This window comes from Capra hircus, chromosome 13 (assembly GCF_001704415.2).
Source record: "Capra hircus breed San Clemente chromosome 13, ASM170441v1, whole genome shotgun sequence".
In the NCBI taxonomy this organism is placed as follows: Eukaryota; Metazoa; Chordata; class Mammalia; order Artiodactyla; family Bovidae; genus Capra; species Capra hircus.
This window is the reverse complement of record NC_030820.1, coordinates 29,459,056-29,483,961: the sequence shown is the minus strand read 5'-3', so window position 1 is coordinate 29,483,961 and position 24,906 is coordinate 29,459,056. Positions and strand designations below refer to the sequence as shown.

General features: G+C 39.6%; 1 protein-coding gene across 2 annotated transcripts in view; it reads left to right on the top strand.

Annotated features, from left to right (window-relative positions):
* The window catches only part of ITGA8 (integrin subunit alpha 8), a 196,493-nt gene that overhangs the window by 102,242 nt on the left and 69,345 nt on the right, over positions 1-24,906 (top strand). For both annotated transcript variants that reach the window (XM_018057147.1, XM_018057148.1), the window contains exons 16-22: positions 517-572; positions 1,183-1,337; positions 3,796-3,933; positions 4,422-4,489; positions 7,885-8,032; positions 15,513-15,605; positions 20,972-21,051. In XM_018057147.1, the coding sequence (XP_017912636.1) occupies positions 517-572; positions 1,183-1,337; positions 3,796-3,933; positions 4,422-4,489; positions 7,885-8,032; positions 15,513-15,605; positions 20,972-21,051 (738 nt within the window). The remainder of the gene's footprint in view (positions 1-516; positions 573-1,182; positions 1,338-3,795; positions 3,934-4,421; positions 4,490-7,884; positions 8,033-15,512; positions 15,606-20,971; positions 21,052-24,906) is intronic.

Below are 24,906 nucleotides of genomic sequence, written 5' to 3'. Positions count from 1 at the left end.
AAAGTCCTGTTCTCTACTGATAGACCAAGCCTCACTTTCTTCAGCTTCCTGGTCATGCTCTAATGCACCAAACATGCCAGATTCCTTCAGATTCCTCAAACTGGGGTCACCTCCAGGTTGTATCACTAAGCTGCCCCCTTACTATTCTGCCCAATTCTTTACTTCCTGGCACATGGAAGATACTGATATATATTTCTTGAATAAAGATAGCAAGTAATTGATTAATGAATCTGCTGTTTAAATTAGTTGATCTCTAGTAATACTTCCAAATATTACCTTCCTAAGTAATAATATCACCTTTCTTAATTGTATTAGACTTGTGAGATATATATATGTATATATATCAATCAATAAATAATAAATATGTGCATATTTATTTGTTTAATTGTGTGTGTACTAAGAGAAGTATAGAGGAAAAAGAACATATTTATTTATCTGGGGTGGGGAAAAGAAAGATTGCTGCTTCAGACTGAAAAGTTTATTAACCAGAAAACTATTAACTATTATTTTCTCTAGCTTTTCGTTAAAAGTGTGTGCATCTGTGGCAGGCCAGAACATTGCAAACACAATAGGTGAGCACATTCTCATTTTCTACTCCTCTACCATATTAAGAAAATTCACTTTAAGTAAGTGGACTTCCCCGATGGCTCAGTGGGTAAAGAATTCACCTGTGATGCAGGAGGTACAGGTTTGATTCCTGGGTCAGGAAGATCCCCTGGAGGAGGAAATTGCAACCCACTCCAGTATTCTTACCTGGAAAATCCCATGGACAAAGGAGCCTGGCAGGCTACAGTCCATGGGGTCACAAAGAGTCAGATACGATGAGCAACTAAGCACAAGCACTTCACTGCTTCTCAAAGAACTCTTTATTCACACAAAAATTTCTATTATATATATGGGAACTTCTACTTAAATATTCCTTGAATAATTGGTATTGTCTGTAAAAACAGATACAATTATGGGGGAAAATGACTGTGTAAAACCATCATAAAACAAGTTTATAAGTTTGGGGAGTGTTTTATCAAATCTACACAGCTCATGTATTGTTTTTGACCCCAACTATGGCAGAAATGTTTCCTGAATAAGCAAGTTGAAATAGGAATTCTCTCTGATAAAGCATTGCATTCACTGAATACTTTTCCTTTCCGGATTATATTTGCTTTACATCTTTCTGTTCTTTAGGCCTGACCGCTGAGGTGCAGTTAGACACCCTGAAACAAAAAGGAGCCATTAAACGTACGCTCTTCCTTGATAACCATCAGTCACATCTCGTCTTCCCTCTCGTGATAAAAGGGCAGAAATCCCTCCAGTGCCAGGATTTTGTCGTTTACCTTCGAGTAAGTGTTCCAGAATCAAACCTTTTTGGCCTCTCACATTCAAATCAAAACTCCAATCATTTTTCTCCATTGAAACCATCACAGTGGTCTCATGGGCTTCTCTGGTGGCTCAATGGTAAAGAATCTGCCTGCAATGAAGAAGACCTGGGTTCAATCCCTGGGTAGAGAAGATCCCCTGGAGGAGGACATGGCAACCCACGCTAGTACCCTTGCCTAGAGAATCCCATGGACAGAGGAACTGGGCAGGCTGCAGTCCATAGGGTCACAAGGAGTCGGACACGACTGAAATGACTAGGCAGCAGCGGTTCTCATAGACCCACACCTATTTTCACTTGATCGGAGGAAACTTGAGGGCCACACACTCCTATGTTGAGCCTGACTTCAGTCAACCTAATAATGTATTGCTGTTACTTCCTAAGCTGCTGCTTTTTGTTTTTCCTTTTAATTTTTATTATAGTTGATTTATAACGTTGCATTAATTTCTGCTAAGCTGCTTCTTGTTTTGAATATACTCTTAGTCTTAATACTAACTCAGGTGGTTTTCATTTCTTCCTCCCCCTCCCTAAAACATGAAAGTCAAACACAATTTATTTGAACTTTTATCCTGCATGAGGATGTTTGGCCAGATTTTATCAAGGTGCATCTCTGAGCCAACTCAGGAAAAGGGTGAGGCAGTCAAAGGCTTTATTGAAAGTAAGTTATAATTATATTTTTAAAGCAATGTATTCTTTTTTAAAAGACTTTTTATTTTGTATTGGAGTATAACAAAAGTTGTGATGGTCTCAGGTGAATAGCAAAGGGACTCAGGCATACCTATACATGTATCCATTCTCTCCCAAACTCTCCTGCCATCCAGGCTTCCACATAACATTGAGCAGAGTTCCTTGTGCTATACAGTAGGTCCTTGTTGGTTATCCATTTTTAAATATAGCAGTGTGTACAGGCAACTATTAGTTCCTCCTCTAAGTCTGCAAGTTACTTTCTGTTTTGTAAGTAAGTTAATTTATATCATTTCTTTTTAGATTCCACCTACAAGAGATGTCATACAATGTTTCTCCTGACTTAACTTCACTCAGTTTGACAACCTCTAGGTCCATCCATGTTGTTGCAGATGGCATTATTTCATTCTTTTTAATGGCCAAGTAATATTTCAGTGTATAAATGTACCACATTTATCCACTTCTTTATCCATTCCTCTGTCAATGGACATTTAGATTGTAAGCCAATGTATTTTTACAATAATTCCTAAGCCTCCATTAAAAAGCCAAAATGTGTATGATACAGTTATTTCATCTTCTTACCAATGGTAAGGTGGTAAAGACTCTTTTCAGTTGGTCTTCTCTTTGAGAGGACATAATAACGGAAAACCCACAGAAAGCAGAGTTTACAAATAAAGTAGATGACTACTGAGAACCTACTGTATAGCTCAGGGAACCCTACTCGGTGCTCCTTGGTGAGCTAAATGAGAAGGATATCCAAAAAGAAGGGGTCTATATATATGTATGGTTGATTCACTTTGCTGTACAGCAAAAACTAACACAACATTGTAAAACAACTATACTCCAATAAAAGTTAATTTTAAAAAACACATTCTGGAATGAAAAGCCAGCACGACCCTTGTGTCTCATTACGACTGATGCTGGCATGCATCTGAAGGCTGGCATGCCCACTGCACAGTTTGGGAGCTTCTGTGTGCCCAGACCTTATTGCTGGAGCTACCCCCTCACTCCCAGGAAAGTTCTGGTTCTTTTTTAAGGGAACTTCAGATGTGCTGAAGGTGTTTTGAAATTCATACAAATGAGAACTTTAAAGAAATAATGAGAAAGGAAGAGAATTGAGAGGTTTTTCTTCCTCTGAGCACAAGAGGGCTTATAAATTCTGCCGACCTCATCAAAATAAAAATCCCAGTTCATGAAACTCTCAGCGACTTTTACTATGTATCTATTTTTTACGTATAGAGCTTCTGTGGTGGTTCAGTGGTAAAGAGTCCGCCTACAGTGCAGGTTCCATCCCTGGGTTGGGAAGACGCCCTGGAGAAGGAAATGGCAACCCACTCCAGTATTCGTGCCTGCCTGGGAAATCCCGTGAGCAGAGGAACTTGGTGGGCTACAGTTGATGGGGTCACAAAGAGTCAGACATGAGCATGAACATAAGCTTTTAACTATGTGATTTGACCCATTCATGTGAGTTGTTGAAGATCTGAAGAACCTAAAGATTGCCACTGGAAGCATGTACTTCATCAAAGGCACAGCTCTAAATGATTCCATTTCTGAGCATAGATTCATGAAGCTGGCTCTTCTGTGCTCCATCCATCAGCATATGCCTAAGCCTGCTGGGGTGGTAATTACTTCATCATTCACTCGCATTGAGCAAAATCAAATGTTGCCTGCCTTTCACCAGCTAACATCTTGCAGCCATTTTACAGAGCCTTTCTTGAGTCTGTGATTATTTTCTCTAGGATGAGACTGAATTCCGAGACAAATTATCTCCAATCAACATTAGTTTGAATTACAGTTTGGATGAATCCACTTTTCAAGAAGATCTAGAGGTGAAACCAATATTGAACTATTACAGGGATAACGTTGTTACTGAACAGGTAGGTCCTGGACCATCTTGGATGGTATAATCTCAATCAGGCCCTGGGCACTGCTCCCATGACCTTAAGACAAAATCCATTCCATTTTGTTTTCATTCCTGCCCACACGCTTGTAACATTTGGGAGATTTTCCGAACACGTTTCTTGAAATATTGCATCCCTATGTTTTCGGAAGCCCTTCCCCTCGTGCAACCAAGATTTAATTTGTTCAAAATGTGACTGTTATAGAAGCAATACAGCCTGTAATCCTCAAAACACTGCCAGAGTAGCATTCTTTACAGACATTTCAGATTGAATTGCAATCGGGCTCTTAAGTAAACTAACCTATATGGGACGGTCACTGCCAAACAGAGTTTCTAGCTGAATGGACTCAAGCAGAGTGCAAGGAAAGCTTTGGTTTAACTTGTGGGATCATTCATAAATTTCAAGAGAAAGGATGGGATGTGGGTTTTCTCAGATTCTTTCTGATACGTGTTTGCACAACTCAGGCTCACATCCTGGTCGACTGTGGAGAAGATAACATGTGCATTCCTGACTTGAAACTGTCAGCTAGACCGTAAGTTTAAATAAATAAACTTGTCCATTTTATCTAATGGAATACAGGTGTTTATTTAAAGCTTCCCTGGAGAAAGTATACACTTCCAACTACTACCCAAAATGTGCTGCCTGAAATTCTTGAGCTCAGCTACCCTTTGGGCTAGCCTGTGGTTTGGGTCAGTATCTTTGTCATTGGTGTCAAGTGACACACCCTAAGACATTGCCTGAGCTGTTTCATCTTTCAGCAAAAGTAGGGGGAAATGTTTTTTTTCGAAGTTAACTCATCTCTGGGTGGTTCCGGTTGTATGTATTTGCCTCCATCCTGTGGGCAAAGGATTCAGGCAGGCTGGTTCCATCAACACCTTTGCTGAACCTGTTTTTGCAGCTCCCCATGACTCAGAGGCATCTTTAAAATGGTCAAAACAAAAGTAATTTTGATTTACTGGAAAAAGGTGTTAATGTCACTTAATGAAGTAAAGCTGAAAATGTCACAAATCAAATAGGAATCAAAGGGCAGTGTCCTGGGACTTCCCTGGTGGTCTAGTGGTAAAGAGTCTACCTGGCAATGCAGGGGACGTGTTGTTAGTCACTCAGTCTTGTCCACCTCTGTGACCCTATGGGCTGTAGCCTGCCAAGCTCCTCTGTTCATGGAATTCTCCAGGCAAGAATTCTGGACTGGGTAGACATTTCCTTGTCCAGGGGATCTTCCCGACCCAGGGATTTAACCTGGGTCTCCTGCATTACAGGCAGAGTCTTTACCATCTGAGCCACCAGGGAAGCCTTCCCTACATTGGCAGGTCAAAACAAAAGCAATTTTGATTTACTGGGAAAAAGATGTTAATGTCACTTAATGAAGTAAAGCTGAAGATGTCACAAAATCAAATAAGAATCAAAGGGCAGTGTCCTGGAACTTCCCTGGTGGTCCAGTAGTAAAGAATCCACCTTGCAGTGCAGGGAACATGGGTTCAATCCCTGGTGGGGAAACGAAGATCCCATATGCTGTGGAGCAACTAAACCCGGGCACCACAATGAGAACTGTGGCAGTGAAAAATCCTGCTCCTACCACTCAGTCCAATACAGCCAAGTAAATAGTGAATAAATGCATTTTTTTTTAAATGGCCATATGCTGTTAATAGGATTCATTATAGTTTTCAAGATGTTACCTTTGGGGGCAACTGAGGAAAGGGCACATGGGATCTCAGTGTTATTTCTTATAAGTGCATGTGAATCAATAATTGTCCTAAAATAAAAAGTTTTTTTATGTCACACACATAAAAGTATGTTTTGAAATAACGAAGTAGAATTGTTTCAATTCTGAATAAACCTTTACTATCAAAAATTCTAGCGTTTTCCCTAGTTGGTTCATATAACTCATTATTTAAGACTTCTTAAAGTATTTAGTTAAAACTTTATGGCTTCCCTGGTGGCTCAGTGATAAACAATCTGCCTGGCAATGCAGGAGATGTGGGTTAGATCCCTGGGTCAGAAAGAGCCCCTGGAGAAGGAAATGGAAACCCACTCTAGTATTCGTGCCTGGGAAATCCCACAGAGGAACCAGGTGGGCCACAGTCCACAGGATCACAAAGAGTTGGATATGACTTAGGAACTAAATAGCAAAGAAATAGAAACTACATTTTCACTTACAAGCATTCAGGGGGTACATAGACGCATTCAAGGGGCACATAACAGATAATGTGATTATTTCTTGCAGTAAAAAATATCTTAATTTATTAAATTTATTAATTTATTAAAAATATCTTAATTTATTAAATTTAAATTAAATGTTATACTTTCTAATAATTAAAAAGGAATGGCAATTAGAATACACAAGGTAGTACTTTCTGAATTCTGGTATTATAATACTATACCCTTTGTAAAGTCTTGTTTAATTTTCACCTTATTTAGCCATGCCCAGGGTATGTATGCAAACTAGCTTGTCACAGATATCAACTTGTCATCAGATGAAATCTTATCTTTTTTTGTTACAATACCATGAAAAATCTCTATATCAAAAAGTTTAAATAAAACATTCATATCTAAGAAATGTACTATTGGAATAGTCTAAAGAATAAATTACAAGCTATTTCATTTAAAAAAAAAAAGAATCAAAGGACTTCTCTGTGGCTTGTGATGGAGATACAGCAGTCCAGCACTGGTTCTGACTGCACTGTACTAAGGAAATAAATAGGTCTAAGGGGTAAAACATCCTATGGCAGAAAAAGCATAGGAAGAAACCTTCTTTGCCTCTGTCTTGTGGACAAAGGATTCAGACAAGCCGGTTCCATCCACATCTTTACTGAACCCATTTCTGCAGCACCCTGTGACTTAGAAGCATCTTTAAGACGGTCAAAACAAAAAACAGTTTTGATTTGCTGGAGGGAAAAAATGTTAATGGCACTCGATGAAGTAAAGCTGAAGATGTCACAAAATCCAATAGGAATCAAAGAGCACCCAGTAAAAATGTGCTCCTCCCCACCTCCTTCAACCCAGACCCACCCCAGGAACTATCTCACTGCCAGTGTGGAATCTCTTTGGTAACCGCTCATGGGGACCTTTTCCAAATTTCATAATTTAGTGAGTGTCCAAACCAATATCTTTGATTAAGGGTCAAAAGTAGGCTTTTCCAAATGCTGGTTCGATTAGAAGTTTGGAGGGAATTAAATTTCTTCAAAATACCCCGCAATCTTCCAGTAGTTGTTTGAGATCTTCTTTTGTCTGCCTCTTTCTTGCCTTAGGTTCCCCTTTGTGTTGCCCACGCCTCCTCCTCATACTTTCTAAATCACCTCTCTCCTTCTCTTCCTGCTGTCTGTCTTCCTCCTATGGGAGGTTTTCATGGATGGGCTGAAGCTCCCTCCTTCTGGCTTGTGAGCTGAATTTTAAAATGTTCAGTTTTTGCTGGTAGACTGTTAAGTATGTGGGTAGCTGAAAATTGATCACAATGGGGGGATTTATACCACTGGAATTAGCAAATGTTGTAGGTCATAGTTTTGTTTAATTTTTTTTTTTTTGAGAACTGGTTGTTTATTTATTTATTATACAGGTTTTAAAGGTTACTTTCCACTTATAGTTATTACAAACTACAGGCTATATACCCTACATGGTACAATACAATCCTTGAGCCTAACTTAACAGCCAGTAGTGTGTGCCTCCCACTCCCTGGCCTCAATATTGCCCCTCCCCCCTCCACCAGTAACCACTAGTTTGGAGAACTGGTGGTTAAACGTTTACCCTGGGGTGTTTTCGTACCCTTCCCATCCAGACAGTTTTAATTCTTCTGATCACCCCCTCGTGACAATGAATCTTATTTTTTTCTCAGTCTTGCATGTTCTCATCTTCCTCTAAGTCCTTAAATAAAATATCCATGCATCCAGAGATATATCATACCTAATGATTCTTTTTAAACTTCATTTTTAGAGATAAGCATCAGGTCATCATTGGAGATGAAAACCACCTTATGCTCATAATCAGTGCGAGAAATGAAGGGGAAGGTGCCTATGAAGCTGAGCTCTTTGTGATCATTCCGGAAGAGGCCGATTATGTTGGGATTGAACGCAGCAATAAGGTAATGCCAGGAGGTGATCTGAAGGAGGAAAGAGCTAGGTGTATTCTGAAATCAAATCCATGTTAAGTCATCTTAGCTCAGAGTTTCTTCATCAATAAAAGGAAACAAGATGGTACCCCATCTTGTTAAGCACAATAGCAATGGCCCAGGAAAGGTGATGGTCTTAAGTAAGTATTCATATCTTTCTTGGCCCCAGTGCAAAGATAAAGTGACCAAAGATTGGGCACTGAAACGAGGAAGACCACTGTCTCAAAGAAGCAGCCCATCAATGTGATGCATCACCATCACATTGATGACCCCCAAGCTGACTCCTACCAACCCCAGCTGTTTTCTGGCCTTGACTTTGAGCTCCTTTATGCTTCAAGCAGGTCCCAGGAGGTTTGATTTTTCATTACTGCTTTTGGAGGAAGGTCCTGCCAATCCCAGCTTGGCAATGAAAAGAGCCTAGACAGGCACTGGAAACGAAATGCATTCATTTTTTTCCTTTCTTGTTAGTCTACCTTTTCAGGACCAGGACCAAGAAAAAGCCAAGCTTTAGTCATTTGCCAATCCTGAAGTGCCTCTGTTTGTTAAACTGACCCTGATGCTCTTTATAGCTTCCCTTTCCTTATCAGAATATGAATCTTCCCATGCAGAATATCTTTGGGTTCTGATAGAAAATCATTATAAATACACCAAAGGATAACAGAGAGAGTCCTTTGATTTCGGAGAGATACAGACACACATTTAAGGGCAGAGGCCAAGTTTCACACTTGCATAGTCTTGCCTGCAGTTTTCATGGAAGTCTGCACAATGAGTATTATTTAAATTCTTGCTGCTGGGTATGGTTCTTTTAACTGATGTTTATTAAAATTCTGCTACTTTCCAAAAACTGCACCATCTTGGGAATATGCACATTCTAATGATTATATCATCTAATGAAATATAGTTCCTTTAAAGAAATGCTAACAACTGTTGTGATATGGGTATTTGAAAGACATTTACAAATGTAAGGAATACAAAATTCTCTATGCACACCTCTAGTCTCATGATTAATGTTTTGGTTAAATGATCTTTTCAGGAAATAAACCCAGAAGAACAATAATTAAGTATATCTGACAGTCCTAAAGTCATCACAAATTTCTGTTGTTTCCAGGGAACATATCATCTAGGAACACTTACAAGCAAATAATACATAAACAAACAAACAATGAAGCTCAAGTATGTTATTTTAAAAGCTGTTCCAGGGCTCTTCTTCTGGTTTTATTTCAATGCCTTTTCTGTCACTCCACTCCTGACTTAGTTACACAAAGCATCTATTCAAAATATTCTTCTTTTAGCAAAACATCCAGTTTACTATCCACTTTGTTGCATGGAAAACATAGGAAACATTTATCGTTTCTATCTTTAGGGCTTTAGACATTACAACAGACATTATCCATAATCTCCAACGAGTCCTTAACTGTTTTCCTCCGTCAATTTCCCTTGGGCAGAATTTGAATTTGACATGACTAAGCCACATTCTAATTCCTTCTTTGTTTTTAAGCAGTTTGAGGTTTGTGTCCCTTTTTCTTTATACTCAGTTCAAGTTTAGGGCTTTTTTAAAGCAATTTTCTCTCAAGAGGAAAAATATGAGGGATTATCTGATTGTTGGTTTTGTTGTTCTTTGATTAAAATCATTTTTTTATTTGAGCATAATTGCTTTACAATGTTGTGTTAGTTTCTTCTATACAACAAAGTGAATCAGCTATATGTGTATATATATCCCCTTCCTCTTGGAACTCCCTCCCACCACCCCATCCCACCCCTCTGGGTCTTCATAGAATACTGAACTGAGCTCTGTATGCTATACAGCAGATTCCCAATAGCTACCTATTTTACACATGGTAGAGTATATATATCAATCCTAATTAAAAAGACTAAAAATAGGGATAAAAAACTAAAAAGTTAAAAATGGAGCTACCATACGACCCAGCAATCCCACCACTGGGCATATATCCTGAGAAAACCATAATTACAAAAGACACGGCATCCTGGTGTTCATTGCGGCACTGTTTACGATAGCCAGGACCTGGAAGCAACCTCGATGTCCGTGACAGAGGAATGGATACAGGTGTGGTACATATATACAGTGGAAAGCATACATCTTTTCAAAAATGTAGATGTTGGTCATCTCCTGCTCTAAAGACCTTAATGGAGTCAGCCTTTATGCTTTTTTACAGTGACCTTTCTTCTAAATGTTTCCAGAAATAAAAGCCTATGTGTGTTATCTTTTTATTATTGTGGTAAAATATATGTCACATAAAAGTTACCATTTTAACCCTTTTGAAGTGTACAGTTCAGTGACATGAAGTATAATGCCATTGCTATATCACTACTGACCAGCCCCAGAACATTTTCATCATCCCAAACAGAAACTCTGTACCCAGGAAACCTGGGCTCCCTCTTACCCCCTTCCCCGGCCTCTGGGACCCAGCATTCCACATTCTGCCCCTATGAACCCGTCTATTCAAGGGACCCCATATACACTCCATTCTTCTGTCGCCACCCACTTCACACTCAGTGTGTCCAGGACTGGATTTCATGGGCACATTATTCAATTCATCACAGGTATGTAGTTGAATATAGCCGTCAGATTTTAACCTACCTCAATTTCCCCCGGCTCCAATAATAAAATGTTTCTAAATCATCCCAATACTCTGGTTCCTAAACCTATGATCTTTTTCTTTAACAGCTTCACTGAGGTTCAATGTGTATCCTGTAAAATCTACCATTGTAATTACATAAGTTCAATACACACACAATTCAGTTATTTTAGTAGATTTATAGAGGAATGCAACTATCACAGCAATACAGATTTAGAACATTTCCATCACCTCAAAAAGTTGCCATGTGCTTATTTGCAGTCCCTCACCACCCCTAAATCCAGCCAAGGCAGCCACTGATTTACTCCCATCTGTGTAAATGTGCGTTTTCTGTACACTTCATATTAATGGGGCCATACCATAAACAGTCATTTGCGTCTAGCTTTCGCTTAGTACAATGTTTTTGAGGTTCGTCTATGTCCTAGTACATATTAGTCATCAGTAGTTATTCCTGTATATTGCTGAGGAATATTCCATCGTGAGAACAAATCTTGTTTATCCACACACACACGCACACACACATACAAAAAGAACTGGACTTCATCTTTCCCCACTCCTCTCCATAGCCTGTCTCAGGGAACTCCACTAGTCTCCACTCAGTTTCTAAAACTTAAATCCTCTCTCCATCTCACTGCCTTTCTCCAGACGGACTCAGTCTTCTCCTGAGATGACTACAACAGTCTCCTAAGTCATCTCCCCATCTCCCAGCCTCTTCCCTACACAGGAAGCCGCCTTTCTAAAATGCAAATCAAAGCATATATGTGGAATCTAGAAAAATGGTACAGATGAAGCTATTTGCAGGGCAGGAATAGAGGCACAGACGTGGAGACTGGACTGTGGACACAGGAGGAAAGGCGAGTGTGGGACAAACTGGGAGAGCGGCACTGATACACATACACTGCCATAAGACAGATAGCTGGTGGGAGCTCAGCTCGGTGCTCTGTGGTCACCCAGAGGGTGGGCCGGAGGGGTGGGGGAGGGAGGTCCAGTAGGGAGGGGGTATATGTGTACATATAGCTAATTCGCATGGTGTACAGGAGAAGCTAACACAACGTTGTAAAGCAACTAGACTCCAATTAAAATACACACACACACACACAAAACCCTTCCTAGCTCCCCACTGCTTGTAGGATAAAGAGCAAATCCCTAAGATGACTTATGAGGCCCTTAATTACACCCCTGCTGATCTCCTCTTGGGCTTCTCAGGTGGCTCAGTGGTAAAGAACCTGCCTGCCAATGCAGAAGACACAGGAGACGCGGGTTTGATCCCTGGGTCAGGAAGATCCCTGGAGGAGGTAAAGGCAACCCACTCCGGTATTCTTGCCTGTAAAATCCCATGGACAGAAGAGCCTGGAGAGCTACAGTCCATGGGGTTGCAAAGAGTCGGATACAGCTGAGTGGCTGAGCACACATGCACGCTCATCTCCTCAGCCGCATCACAGGTGTTTGGGTCCTTCCTTTACCCACACCCTAATCCTAGAGGGATGGAATTCCTTTTCAATTTCTGTATTACCCATGGGCCCTGCCACCACAGAGGGCTCACATGTCTTGCCCCCTCAGTAACTCCACTCTCTGTCCCCTTTTTCCAGCTTACTTCTTACTACTCACCTGTCAGGCTTCAGTCTAATAGTGATGGAGCAACTGCTGTGAGCTGTGCTCTGCTCTGAGCTCTTGCAAGTATTCAACTTACTTAATCCTCCTAGCAGCCTGATAGAGACACAGCAAGGCTATCATAGATAAGAAGAAACAGAAACATGCCTGAAGTCACGCAGCTATTATGTAGCAGAACCAAGATTTACACCTGAGCTGTCAGCTCAGGCCCGTCCTCTTAACCTCTGAGCTGCCCTGTCTCTGCCGCCCCCCCCACCCCGCCCCCAAGGAACTTAGATGTCTCTTCCTCCAGGGTGTCCTCTTTGACTGCTTCTTTTTCTTTTTTTTTAAATATCTTTTTATTTTGCATTGGAGTATAGCTGATTAGCAAACAATACTGTGATAGTTTCAGGTGAACATGAAGGGACCCAGCCATACATATACATGTATCTGAAAGTGAAAGTCACTCAGTCATGTCTGACTCTTTGCGACCCCCATGGACTATACAGTCCATGGAATTCTCCAGGCCAGAATACTGGAGTGGGTAGCCTTTCCCTTCTCCAGGGGATCTTCCCAACCCAGGGACTGAACCCAGGTCTCCCGCATTGCAGGTGGATTCTTTACCAGCTGAGCCACCAGGGAAGCCCATGTATGTATTTTCCCCCAAACTCCCTTCCCATCCACGTCGCCACACGACATTGAGCAGAGTTCTGTGTACTATACAGTAGGTCCTTGGTGGTTATCCATTTTAAACGTGGCAGTGTGTACATGTCTATCCCAATCCCCCCCCCCAACTATCTTTCCCCTCTTCTTTCCTCCGGCAACCATAAGCGTGTTCTCCAAGTCTGTGAGTCTCTCTCTGTCTTGTAAGTAAGTTCCGGTGGCTCATTTCTATGTGCGTGTGCTCCTCCGTCACTGTGAATTTCTCTATCATGAAACTTAACAAACTATGTCTCCATTGCTTGCTATGAGTGCTCGTGATTCTTTATTATAATTCTTTCTGTAATAGGAAGTTTAAGGAGGACAAGGTTTTGTTTTGTTGTTGTTGTTTTTTAATCAGTGCCTGGTTAGTGGCAGGTACACAGTAAATATTTTCCATGAATGAATAATGATCTAAGAGCTATAAATGGATGAGAACAAGATAGTCTCAGGAACAGCTGAGGAAAATAGTCTAGAAATATCTAGAAAAACAATCATTGTTTCTCCCACTCAGAGAGAGGAAATAAAGGTTAAAAAAAGAAAAAGGGTGGGACTCTGGGGAGGAAGAAAGATCTTTGATTGATGTGAAAAAGCTATTTCTAGACAGTTGGGGAAAATGTACATATAACTTTCAACCTTCAGATAAGATAAAAATATTTACTATAGAAACCAAATCCTTGAATTATGTTCAAGGGACACATGGGTATTTTGGAAAGCTTTTGCTGGGTTCTTTTGTTTCCCTCCTGTTTTCAGGATTGAGTAATTCCAACAAAAAAAATCTCTTACAATTAGGGTTAGTTTTGGATCCTTCAGAACTTGAATAGATGCAAAAGCTAAATTTGAGAAGCAAAAATATTACCAACTTTAAAAAAATACGTTTCTTACTTAGGATACTACCATGTCGCTCAGGTTATTTGGAAAGAGCAGATATTAAATGCTTCCTCTGGACATCAGAAATTTTGCTTCTTTCTCATGAATTGGACCAGACCTTTCAATGGCTGGTGGCAGGAAAAGGGTTTTATACTTAAGTATGTGCTTGTCCATGGGGCTTTCCTGGCACACAGCGGTTAAGAATCCATCTGCCAATGTAGGAGACACAAGTTCGATCCCTTGTTGGGAAGATCCCCTGAAAAAGTAAATGACAACCCACTCCATTATGCTTGTCTGTAGAATCCCATGGACAGAGGATCCTGGCAGGCCACAGTCCATAGGGTCACAGAGTCGGACCCTTAGCAACTGAACGACAACAACATGTGTTTGTCTATTTTATTTCAGGCTCCTCGTAGGAGAGATTATGAGCTACTTGTGCTCTGTATCTCCAGACACCATCTACTGCTTTGTGCTGGACATTGTTCTAGCCTCTGGGAATAGAACAGATACAAAAACCCCTGCCCTCTTAATTTTGTTAAAGTGTATGATTTACCCACGGAAATCTTGACTTAGATGTCTGAGATTTGTTTGCCTTTTCTTTGTTTTGATTCTTGGTTTTTCTCAGTGAAGTGGGAAGAAGGGAAAGGGGATGGTTTCTGAAACTTCTACTTGAAAATTCACATGACTTTCTTAAATGAAATTTCAGTAGGGCTGACAGATGGATAAGAGGTCCTCATATTTGGATCCCTTTTCCACGGTCCTCTCATGCAGTCCTTTGTCAAAGTCCTCATTTTGCAAGCTTATCTTTGGCAGTGAGGCTGACAGGTAATATATCAGTGGCACTTAACAAGTTAGAGTGAAAGAATGGATGAACATGTCTAGCTGCTCAAAGCCAGAGCAGGGCCATAGAGACATTAGGTTTTGAAAGACGGAAAGCAGCTCTGGGTGTAGATCCAGCTGTGGACTTCCAGACAAATGGGAGTAGCCTGAAGACACAAGAAGAGCTGTGAGTAGAGGATAGGAGTCCAATGATAAACCTCCTTTACTTTCCCCTCCATTGAGTGTAACCTTCAGACCTTCTCCAGCACATAATTCTAAGCATCTCTTTGAACTTGACTTTATATATATTCTAATCAGAATAGGATGTGGGGCACAAAAGAAGATGAAAAGCAGGGGGTAAACATAAATGTGCTCTCTTGTCATCTTAAGTATTTATAAGACTGAACTAAGATTGGGTGTGTAATCTCAACATGGAACCAATGTAGGGAGAAATGCGTGTTCAAAGCAATTCTCTTGCAAATGGTCATTGGGTCATATGATAACCTATATATCTTGTCATTCGTTCTTGCAAGAATTGGCCTAGTCGTGTTTAATTATCTGTAATATTCATGCCCCACACTAAACAGTAGTGCAAATCATTTCAAAAGTGTGCATATAAATATTCTGCACAGTGTTTCCTTCCTCAGTGAAACAGAAAAAGTGTTTACCCATCCAGCACATTACTTCTTAAAATTAAACTTTGGTCTTTTCTCACACACTTCTCTTCCAAGTTGATGGTCACACATGAATCTTTGGGCTCAGGCATTCACGCAGGTGTTTGAAATCAAGAGAAGCTTCCCGGCTGCCCCATTACTTTTGTGACAGGATGTCGTTTATTCTGCCCCCTGACTCCGCACTGGTGTTCTTCCTTGTTGCAGGCATTGCGCCCACTGAGTTGTGAGTACAAGATGGACAATGTCACCCGAATGGTGGTGTGTGACCTTGGGAACCCTATGGTGGCTGGAACAAATGTAAGAAAAAACCAGATGCCCTTAACTGATTTCTGTCTAATTGAATTGTAAAGAGAACTAGTGGAAAGCCACCCCCCTCCCCCACCACCAATTAGCGCTCAGCAACTTAGCACCTGGCAACTAAAACCGATTTGTCAGGAAATTCCCAGGGTGGTGGGATTTTGCATCATAACCGGTGCCAACTGGATAAACTGAGCTTAAATACACAAAATGATGAATGCTTTCACATGCCTTCTCTTTTGATGTCACACTCACATAGCTTCAGTCTCAACAAATTTCTAAAGGCTATTTTTTTTTTTACTGCAGACTTTTTTTTAATATTCTTTCTTTGAGTTTCACTGCAGTTTTTTTCCTTTGAGTCCAAGAACTATGATTGAAAGGGTTTAAGAAATAACAGAATTAATAATTTTAGCAATGATGATTAAACTTTTATTTTAGATATACCTCCCATGTGAATATATTCACAGTATTTTCATGTTAAAATATGACTATAATCCAGGTTTTAAAGCGACTTTACCAGGTCCATATTTTCCATGCACCTTACTTGATGAAGAATAATACAGAGAATTGTAGCAAAAATAAAGAAAGGGTTAATCATGATCTGTAACAGGCTTATAAAAAAATAAGGAGTCCTTTTTCTTCCCTTTGTTTCCAGATTTAGGAACTTCCCATTCAGGATTACTTGTGGGCAATAAATTCATTTTATGCCATTGTAGTTTAAGTATATACAGAGTAACTTCTTGTAATAAATATCATAGTGAAAGTCATTATTTTATGGAGTCATAAATCAAGGGAGAAAAAACTGAAACCTACAAATGCTATGTAATTAAGTGTTACAAGTTAAATGTATGTATTTCTCTGTTTTAAAATAGATGTTTATGAATCATTGATAATGAAATGACTTGTTTGGAAAAAACTTTTTCTGGAAATGTGTAAGTGTGTAGGTCTGTATTAAAAACAGCTTCCCAAAGTATCTTCCAGAGAGTGTTATTCCTTTGAGATGAGCCTTTTAAAGGGAGTCCTGTAGTCACTGCTAAGAATCATATCCTCTCTGGGACCTTCTGCTGCTGCTGCTGCTGTTGCTTCAGTCGTGTCCGACTCTGTGCAACCCCATAGACGGCAGCCCACTAGGCTCCCCCGTCCCTGGGATTCTCCAGGCAGGAACACTGGAGTTGGTTGCCATTTCCTTCTCCAATGCATGAAAGTGAAAAGTGAAAGTGAAGTCACTCAGCCATGTCCGACTCTTAGCAACCCCATGGACTGCAGCCTACCAGGCTCCTCCGCCCATGGGATTTTCCAGGCAAGATTACTGGAGTGGGTTGCCATTGCCTTCTCTGCTGGGACCTTCAGGTGCCTGCATTTTAAAGTGTTGAGAAGTTCTGCAGTAAGGAAACCTTCTATCCCAGTGTTTCTCACATTTATTTGAGTGTTTGAAACTTTCTATCAAGTAATACTTATTCCCAGTTTATACTCTAGGATACTGTGGTAGAATAATATGTTTACTTTCTCACATTTTAAATTGATTATCCTTCCATTGATCTTGGGTATTTAAAAGATATGCCAAGCTGTAGTCTAATAAATTCACTTCTTGAGTCAAAAAAAGTAAATATTTAAATGAAAGATAAACATTTATAATAGGTTTTTATTAGCTAACATGTATTGATTGCCCTCTGTGTTATAAACCCTTCACTGGGTGGTTTGTGCATGTGTTATCTCATTTAATTTTTACAACAACTGGCGATCCTGTGAGTCAGGTGTTTCTCCCATATTACAGATAGGAAACGGAGACTTAGAGAAATCAAATGAATTACCCAAAGTTGTATGTAATGAGGAATAGAACCCAGATTCGAACCAGGTCTCAACAGAAAGCCTGCATTCTAGTGGGCCTACAAAAATTGGATAAAAATTAATGAATAACAGATGAGATATTTCAAGCAAGCCATGAAAGATAGAATGGGATGTCTAAGCTGAGACAGTGGAACAGCTTTCATTAGAATCCTTTTATCTAGAAGCTTATAAATCCTTTGGCTAGTTTTCAAGAAAAATCTAACCGCCCAATTTGATAGGAAAAGGTCTACCTAAGGTCAGAGAGAGATGAGTTGACATGGTATTAATGGTATTAGCTTCTATAGGTGACCGAGCACTCATTCCTTTTCTAGTATTAAAAGTATTAAATCCAGACCAGAGATCATATAAGTTCATCAATAACTAAGGATAGTCTTAGAACAAAAACTGGACACCAGTGCTGTTCAAAGTGGAGGGTAAAAATGGCAGTGTGGTCTTAGCCACAAATGTGTTTTTGTGAAAAGACATCAATCCATTTTACCAGCAAATAATCTTTAGAAGTCAAGGAAGTAAATTGTTTGTATTCATTTATCTCTGAGGTCTATAGTAGGGGAAACCTAATAGCTTTCTTATCTCACCCTTGAATGCCCTTAAACACATCAAATTTTATTGCGTTCTCTTTTGTTATAAAACACTTTGATTTATTTACTTCTTCATCTTGTACTTCTAAAAGAATACTTGCAATGGGTTTTAATAAAATTCCAAATGTAAAAGCAGTCCTAAATATTAAAAAGCATCACAAACCGCTAGGATTAATTATTCCAGTCCCAGGATTTTTTAGAAAATAGTTTTCAAGTGACTTTTTAACAGAACATTCAAGGTTGTATTTAGAAGTTTCACCTCTGATTTGTAAGCTGATCATTTTCATATATTAGCTTTGATAATATAAAAATATTTATATACCAGTAAGATTTGTAAAAATTCTCAAAGCTTCTCAAGTAGAATAAAAAAAAAAAAAAAATAGTAGCTCAACAAAGACTCTTTAGAATCAATGCCCAGAGATATGACTTTTGGTTCTAGTTAAGATGATATGTGTCTCTTATCAGTATGAAATTGTCACATTTTCATTGTATCTTCATCTTGTGTTGTATATATAATAAAAGACCAACATCGAACAGGCCTCACCACAATATAGTAAGCACCCACCACTGGAAGGGTGCAAACAAAAGCACACTTTTTCACCATTCTGTCAACTATTTTTAATTACACCCCTTCTATATGCCTTGTATTAAACTAGAGTCTGATAATATCAAGAAAAAATGTATAATCCCCACTTGATAAGAAACCTAAAATTTGAGGACTTCCCTGGTGGTCCAGTGACTAAGATTCCACGCTCCCAATGCAGGGGACCCGGATTTGATCCCTGGTCAGGGAGCTAGATTCTATATGCCACAGCTAAGAGTCCACATGCCTCAACAAATGATCCCTCATGCCACAGTGAAGCAGTGCAACCAAATAAATAATTTTTAAAAAGAAACTTAAAAATTTTCAGTACCATAGGTTGAGTCCTGGGAAAGTACCAAAGAAGGAGACAAAGAATAAAGAGAATGTTTCTGCCTGACTTGGCCTGGAAGATTGGAGGATGTGCTGCAGGGCGATCTTGCGTCCTAAACTTTGAAGCATTAGTAGTTCTCCAAGTAGGAAGCACAGGCAAAGACTTTAAAAGTTTCTAAAGAAGAGGGAAGAATATGTGCAAAGTCCTAGAGGTCTGATAGAAAATTGCACATCTGGAATTTTAAAGGAATTCTTCCCAGTTGGGGCATAAGGATCCATAGGTTTAATAATTAGGCACACCTGGGTTTAAGTCCCAGTTTCTTCAGTGACAAGCAGTGATCCCTTGGGCAAGTCAAATTGAAGTGGGTGAATACCTATTGTAGGAATATTTTGAGCAATCAGTGATGTGATGTAAAGCCCCCGGGCAGTTAGAACTTCCCTGGTGGCTCAGAGGGTAAAGAATCCTGCAAGGCAGGAGACCCAGGTTTGATCCCTGAATCAGGAAGATCCCCTGGAGAAGGGAATGGTAACCCACTCTAGTGTTTTTACCTTCAGAATCCCATGGACAGAGGAGCCTGGTGGGCTATGGTCCATGGGGTTGCAAAGAATTGGACATGACTGAGTGACTAACACACCAGGGCATACCTGACTTGCAGCTCATTCAGTACAGGCTGATGAAATCATGATGATTTGTGATAAAAATGATGATTAATTAGCTCATATTATTACTGGTTCATGACAACATGAGTTTTTATTGCTGGTTTGATTCTCACAGTGTAGTGGCTGTGAGTTTCAGGTTCTTGAGTTGGCTTGTAGTGATTTCAGTTCCAGCTCTAGAGTTCATTTGCTCTACACCTGCAACAAGACACTTAATCTCCTGAATCCTCAGATGGCTATGGACAGTAAAATGTCAACGATCAAGGTACCTATTTTGTAGTGTGGTTGCTGTGACTTTGTGAGACTGCATGTAAGGCTTACAGACTTAGACTTTGCACTTAGAAGTACATGGGAGAGTAAGTAATATATGTCTTAGCTTTTATTTTTTACTTCCTTTTTATATTATCATTGGATTCATTTTTCTTCAGGTTTTTAAAAATCTGTTTTCAAACTGTAAAAACAATACGGACAGTTTTAAAACTTTGGAAAAGAAAGGTGGAAAATATAATCCATACACTTACAACTTTAACTGTAACATATTATCCTGGTTATTTTCTAACAAGACATCCTCACTCCCATGCATTAATTTTTCCACTGGCAGCCTTTTAAAACTAGCTGAAACACATGGTACATACAAGTGTGTAACCTTTTTTCTTTATTGATCGTCATTACATTAGAAGCATTTTCTACATTGCATAGGTGTCATGGTTATACATTCAACAATGACATGAATTTCCATCAAATGGAACCACCACAGTATTCTAAATCAATCTCCTCTCATATATTTAGGTTGTTTTAATTTAGCACGTAAAGAAGGTGGCAGGAAAAGAGAGAGAAGAGGCTAAATGAAAAAAGGACAATGTATAGGCACTTCCATGCCCTGGAGGGAATTTCCTGGTAGCTCAGCTGGTAAAGAATCTGCCTGCAATGCGGGAGATCCCCGTTCAATTCCTGGATGGGGAAGATCCCCTGGAGAAGGATAGGCTACCTGCTCCAGGATTCTTGGACTTCCCTGGTGGCTCAGGTGGTAAAGAATCTGCCTGCAATGTGGGAGACCTTGGTTCAATCCCTGGGTTGGGAAGATCCCCTGGAGGAGGGCACGGCAACCCACTCCAGTATTCTTGCCTGAAGAATCCCACAGACAGATGAGCCTGGCAGACTACAGTCCATGATACCATGAGTCAGACATGATAGAGCGACTAAGCACAGCACAGCACTGCATGGCCTGCGCCCTGAAGTCTCAGCTCCCCCGGCACAGAAGCAACAGCAGCCTAGGATGGGGATTCACAGGGATGACATAAAAAGATTTTTAAGCTGTATGTAAGGTTCCTTTCATGTAATAAACTTAATGTCTTATGATTTTTTTTTAGTCTTCTCTGGGCCTCCGATTTACAGTTCCACGTCTTGAGAAAACAAACATGAGCATTAACTTCGATCTTCAAATCAGAAGGTGAGACCTTTATATGTATAAATTATTGTCAGTGTTTAGTATTAATGAGATCCGTGGTGAAATGAATGCTCCTTCACCTTAACAGGTCTTCTAAAATTAGAACCCATATGTTCACAGGCCATTTTCCTTTGTTTCTATTAAACCAGTTCTTTCTTTCTTTTCCTTTTTATTTATTCATTTTTTCTTGCTTTTGAAGAAGAGATCCATTCTGCAGGCTGTGGAGTGAGAGTAAAATCACTTCTTTGTATCTATATAGATGTATATTTTTCGAAAGGTTCAGGTGGTTCTAAATATTCTTATTTGTTAAACCTCTGGTTTATATGTCTAAGTTTTCAGGGGGAAGAAAAGGAAAAGGTAAAGAATTGCATGAGGAAGGACTACCATCACTCCAGACAATAATATGTTTCTCACCATCATTGTCTGTGACACTGATTCTACAGTAGCATGAAGCTTTGTATCACTCCAAAAAAGATTCCTAACTTATAAAAGTGGCAGCATTTAAAACCTGGTACAAAGATGCAAAGCAAATTCCTGACGTTTGCTTCTCACTTTTGATTGCAGTTTCGAATAATAGAATGGATGTAATTAGTAGTTCAATCAAGGAACAAAGAACACTGAATAATACTGTTAATGCCTTCCCCCAAATCGTCCTAAAGATAACCATTCAAATAATGAATTCAGGGACTTCCCTGGTGGTCCAGTGGCTAAAATTCCTTGCTCCCAGTGCAGGGGGGGCCAGGTTCAGTCCCTGGTCAGGGAACTAGATCCCACATGATGCAACTAAGACTGAAGATTCTGAGTGCTGCAACTAAAACTCATTGCAGCCAAATAAATAAAAATATTTTTAAATGAAGAATTCAGTGAGGAAGTGCTGAATTTGATGGAAAATAGAAATGGTCACATTTTAAACATCCCTCTTCATCTAAAAGAACAGTCCATGATTATATTCCATCCTTATATGCTATAGAAACTCATGATTATTTTAACATTATTCTGAAAATGCAGAAACAACTAGAGAGGCAAGAGCTTTTAGTAGCCATCAAATTCCAAAAACATATGTTATAGAAATAAAAGTATTTGAGAATACTTTTAATACTTAAATATGCTAGTATGTGAGTGATGAGCATTTATCTGCATGCTTTGCTGGCGGACTCCAACAACATAAATAAGTATTTAATGGATGGTTTGTATTCCGCTTAAACCAAAAATAAATTAAACCAAGTGCTCTGAAGTCTGAACTCAAGTTTTTTACCATATTGACCACGGGTACCCACATTTAATACCTCTTTCCACAAATAGAACCCCAAAGAGAAGAGGGCTGTGTAAATTAATAAACTTTAAATATTTTGTGTCACCAAATGTTTGCATTAACTGGTCTCTCCATGCCCCGGCTCTGTGTGACATGTAAACATCTTCCTCCCTGTTTAGAGCAGGTCTCAGTTTGTGATTCCCACAGGCAAACAGATCTTTATGACCATCCTTGAAGCTGATCCTGATAATGGTAAAATGAACATTGTATTGTTTTGCCAACAGAATGCATAGAGGGAATGTTAGCAAATAGAAATAGGAAACAATAAGGAAGAAGAAAATAGCATCAAAGTAATAAATGAAAGACATGTTTATCCTTGGTTCCTGACATAGGCTATAGTCATGGAGAGGAAATTCATCATTCCTTGGGAAGATATAAAGGTATAAATAGTTGAACATCCAGGCCAATGATGAATTGCTTGTTTGAATGGAGCAGTGGTGTTAGTGAGGGAGGGTTCATTCCTTCCGGGAAAGAGGTGAAAGATGCCTCTAAGTTATATATCCGGCCTGGCGTCTTTCTTACCAGGAGATTTGCTGACCCTGCTGGTTGCTGACACCACCGCTGGTGCCAGCAGGCATGTGTGTGGAGGATGATTTAAATTAGCCATCCAGGTCCAGCCTCTGATTCTACCACTGCTATTGCAACTTTTCAAAACAGCTTCTGTAAGCCCCGTATTAGACTCCTGTCCCAAGACAATTTATTTATTTTTTTAAAAAAATTTTTTTTAATTTTATTTTATTTTTTAATTTTTATTTTTACTTTATTTTACTTTGCAATACTGTATTGGTTTTGCCATACATTGACATGAATCCACCATGGGTGTACATGCGTTCCCAAACATGAACCCCCCTCCCACTTCCCTCCCCATAACATCTCTCTGGGTCATCCCCGTGCACCAGCCCCAAGCATGCTGTATCCTGCGTCGGACATAGACTGGCGATTCGATTCTTACATGATAGTATACATGTTACAATGCCATTTTCCCAAATCATCCCACCCTCTCCCTCTCCCTCTGAGTCCAAAGTTCCCAAGACAATTTAATACTTGACATCTATTTATATTTTTTGGATGCTGCCATGAAAATTGTTTTCATTAAACTACTTGGAAGCAAAATGCAATAGAATTATAGGATAACTTAAGTGAAACTTTTTTATCATAATTCTAGTTTCTACTGTTGTAAAGCAGTAGTGGCCTAGAAACAAGGTCTGGGTTAAAATGTGGAACAATCAGATTTAAGCTTCCAAACAGCAATATTCCCTGTAATGCAGTTGGAACCGCAGTCTCTAACAAGTGGAATTACTTAATGACTTCTTAGTGGTAAGTCAGGATCCTGCCTTAAAAAAAAAAAAAAAAAAAAAACCTTTTTAGGTGGCTGATCCTCCCCAGATGTGATAATAATAAAGTGGCCTGGAAACTGGGGTTCAAACTTTGGTGAACAAGTCCCTCTAGCCTTGTCACAAGCTTAGCAGTGATACCCATTTGCAGGAAATGAGCCTGACATTTGCCTGTTTTTATCTTTTATGTGTGTTTGCCATTTAAGTTGCCTTATCAGTGTATACAATCGAACAGGACTTTTCAAAAGCGTTGTGGGAACAATCCTGTCTCCTCCTGCTTTGAAAGCAGACTTTATCATATCTTTCCCTGCTCCCACATTTGGAAAGCTTCAAAAGCTAGTCAGGACATGCCCCATTACCATCGTCAGTATGAGAGCTTGTTCATTGCATCTGCGTGAGATTTGATGATGAAAGAAGGGGAAGCTTTCTCTTCTTAATGAGACCTGAATATAAACATGACCTGTTAGCAGTGGTGTCACATCCTGGTTTGCTGTTTGCTAAGAGCTGCATGAGTTTTGGGGGTATTAGGGTGACTTCAATGACAGCCCAGGAAGACAATGAACACAAATGGCAGCTGCATCAAAAGCCCACCTACTGGTCCAGCCTTTTAAGAGACCACATAGTTTTTTTACAGTAATGGTTGTTTAACACATGCATTTTTTAAGTTAAATTTTATATCTATTTATATTTGCTTGAGAGAAAGAAACAGAAAACTTACAAAAAATTTTGCCACTGTTCAAAGAACTATTATTAAACATGGATCTTCTATCTTGAGTGTCTTGATGTACTTGGTGAACATCTGTTTTGTCTCCTAACTGCCCAGCTTCCTTGGGTCTTGCTTCTTCACACCATCGGCCATGCTTCTAATTCACTCCTCACCTCTCATCTTAGGTAGCCAGTGAGTGTGCAGTAAAGTTCACTTATTTTAATATTACACAAAAAATAAACCATAAGGAAGATAAATTTGCTGCCAAAACAGTGTATGGGGTGATGCATTCCAGAGCCAAATAGAAATGCTTTTCCCATTATGTGCTGCTCTTGGCTTATTCATGCCAGGTCTCCTTTCATTAGCATGGAAAATCAGGAGTTGACTGTGCTGTCCTTTCCCATTTGATGGACAATGAACTTGGTACACAAAGAAGTCAAGGAATGTGTTCTTCATAGAAGCTGGACAATGAACTCAGCTCACTGCCTTTTGGGCTTAGTCGTTGA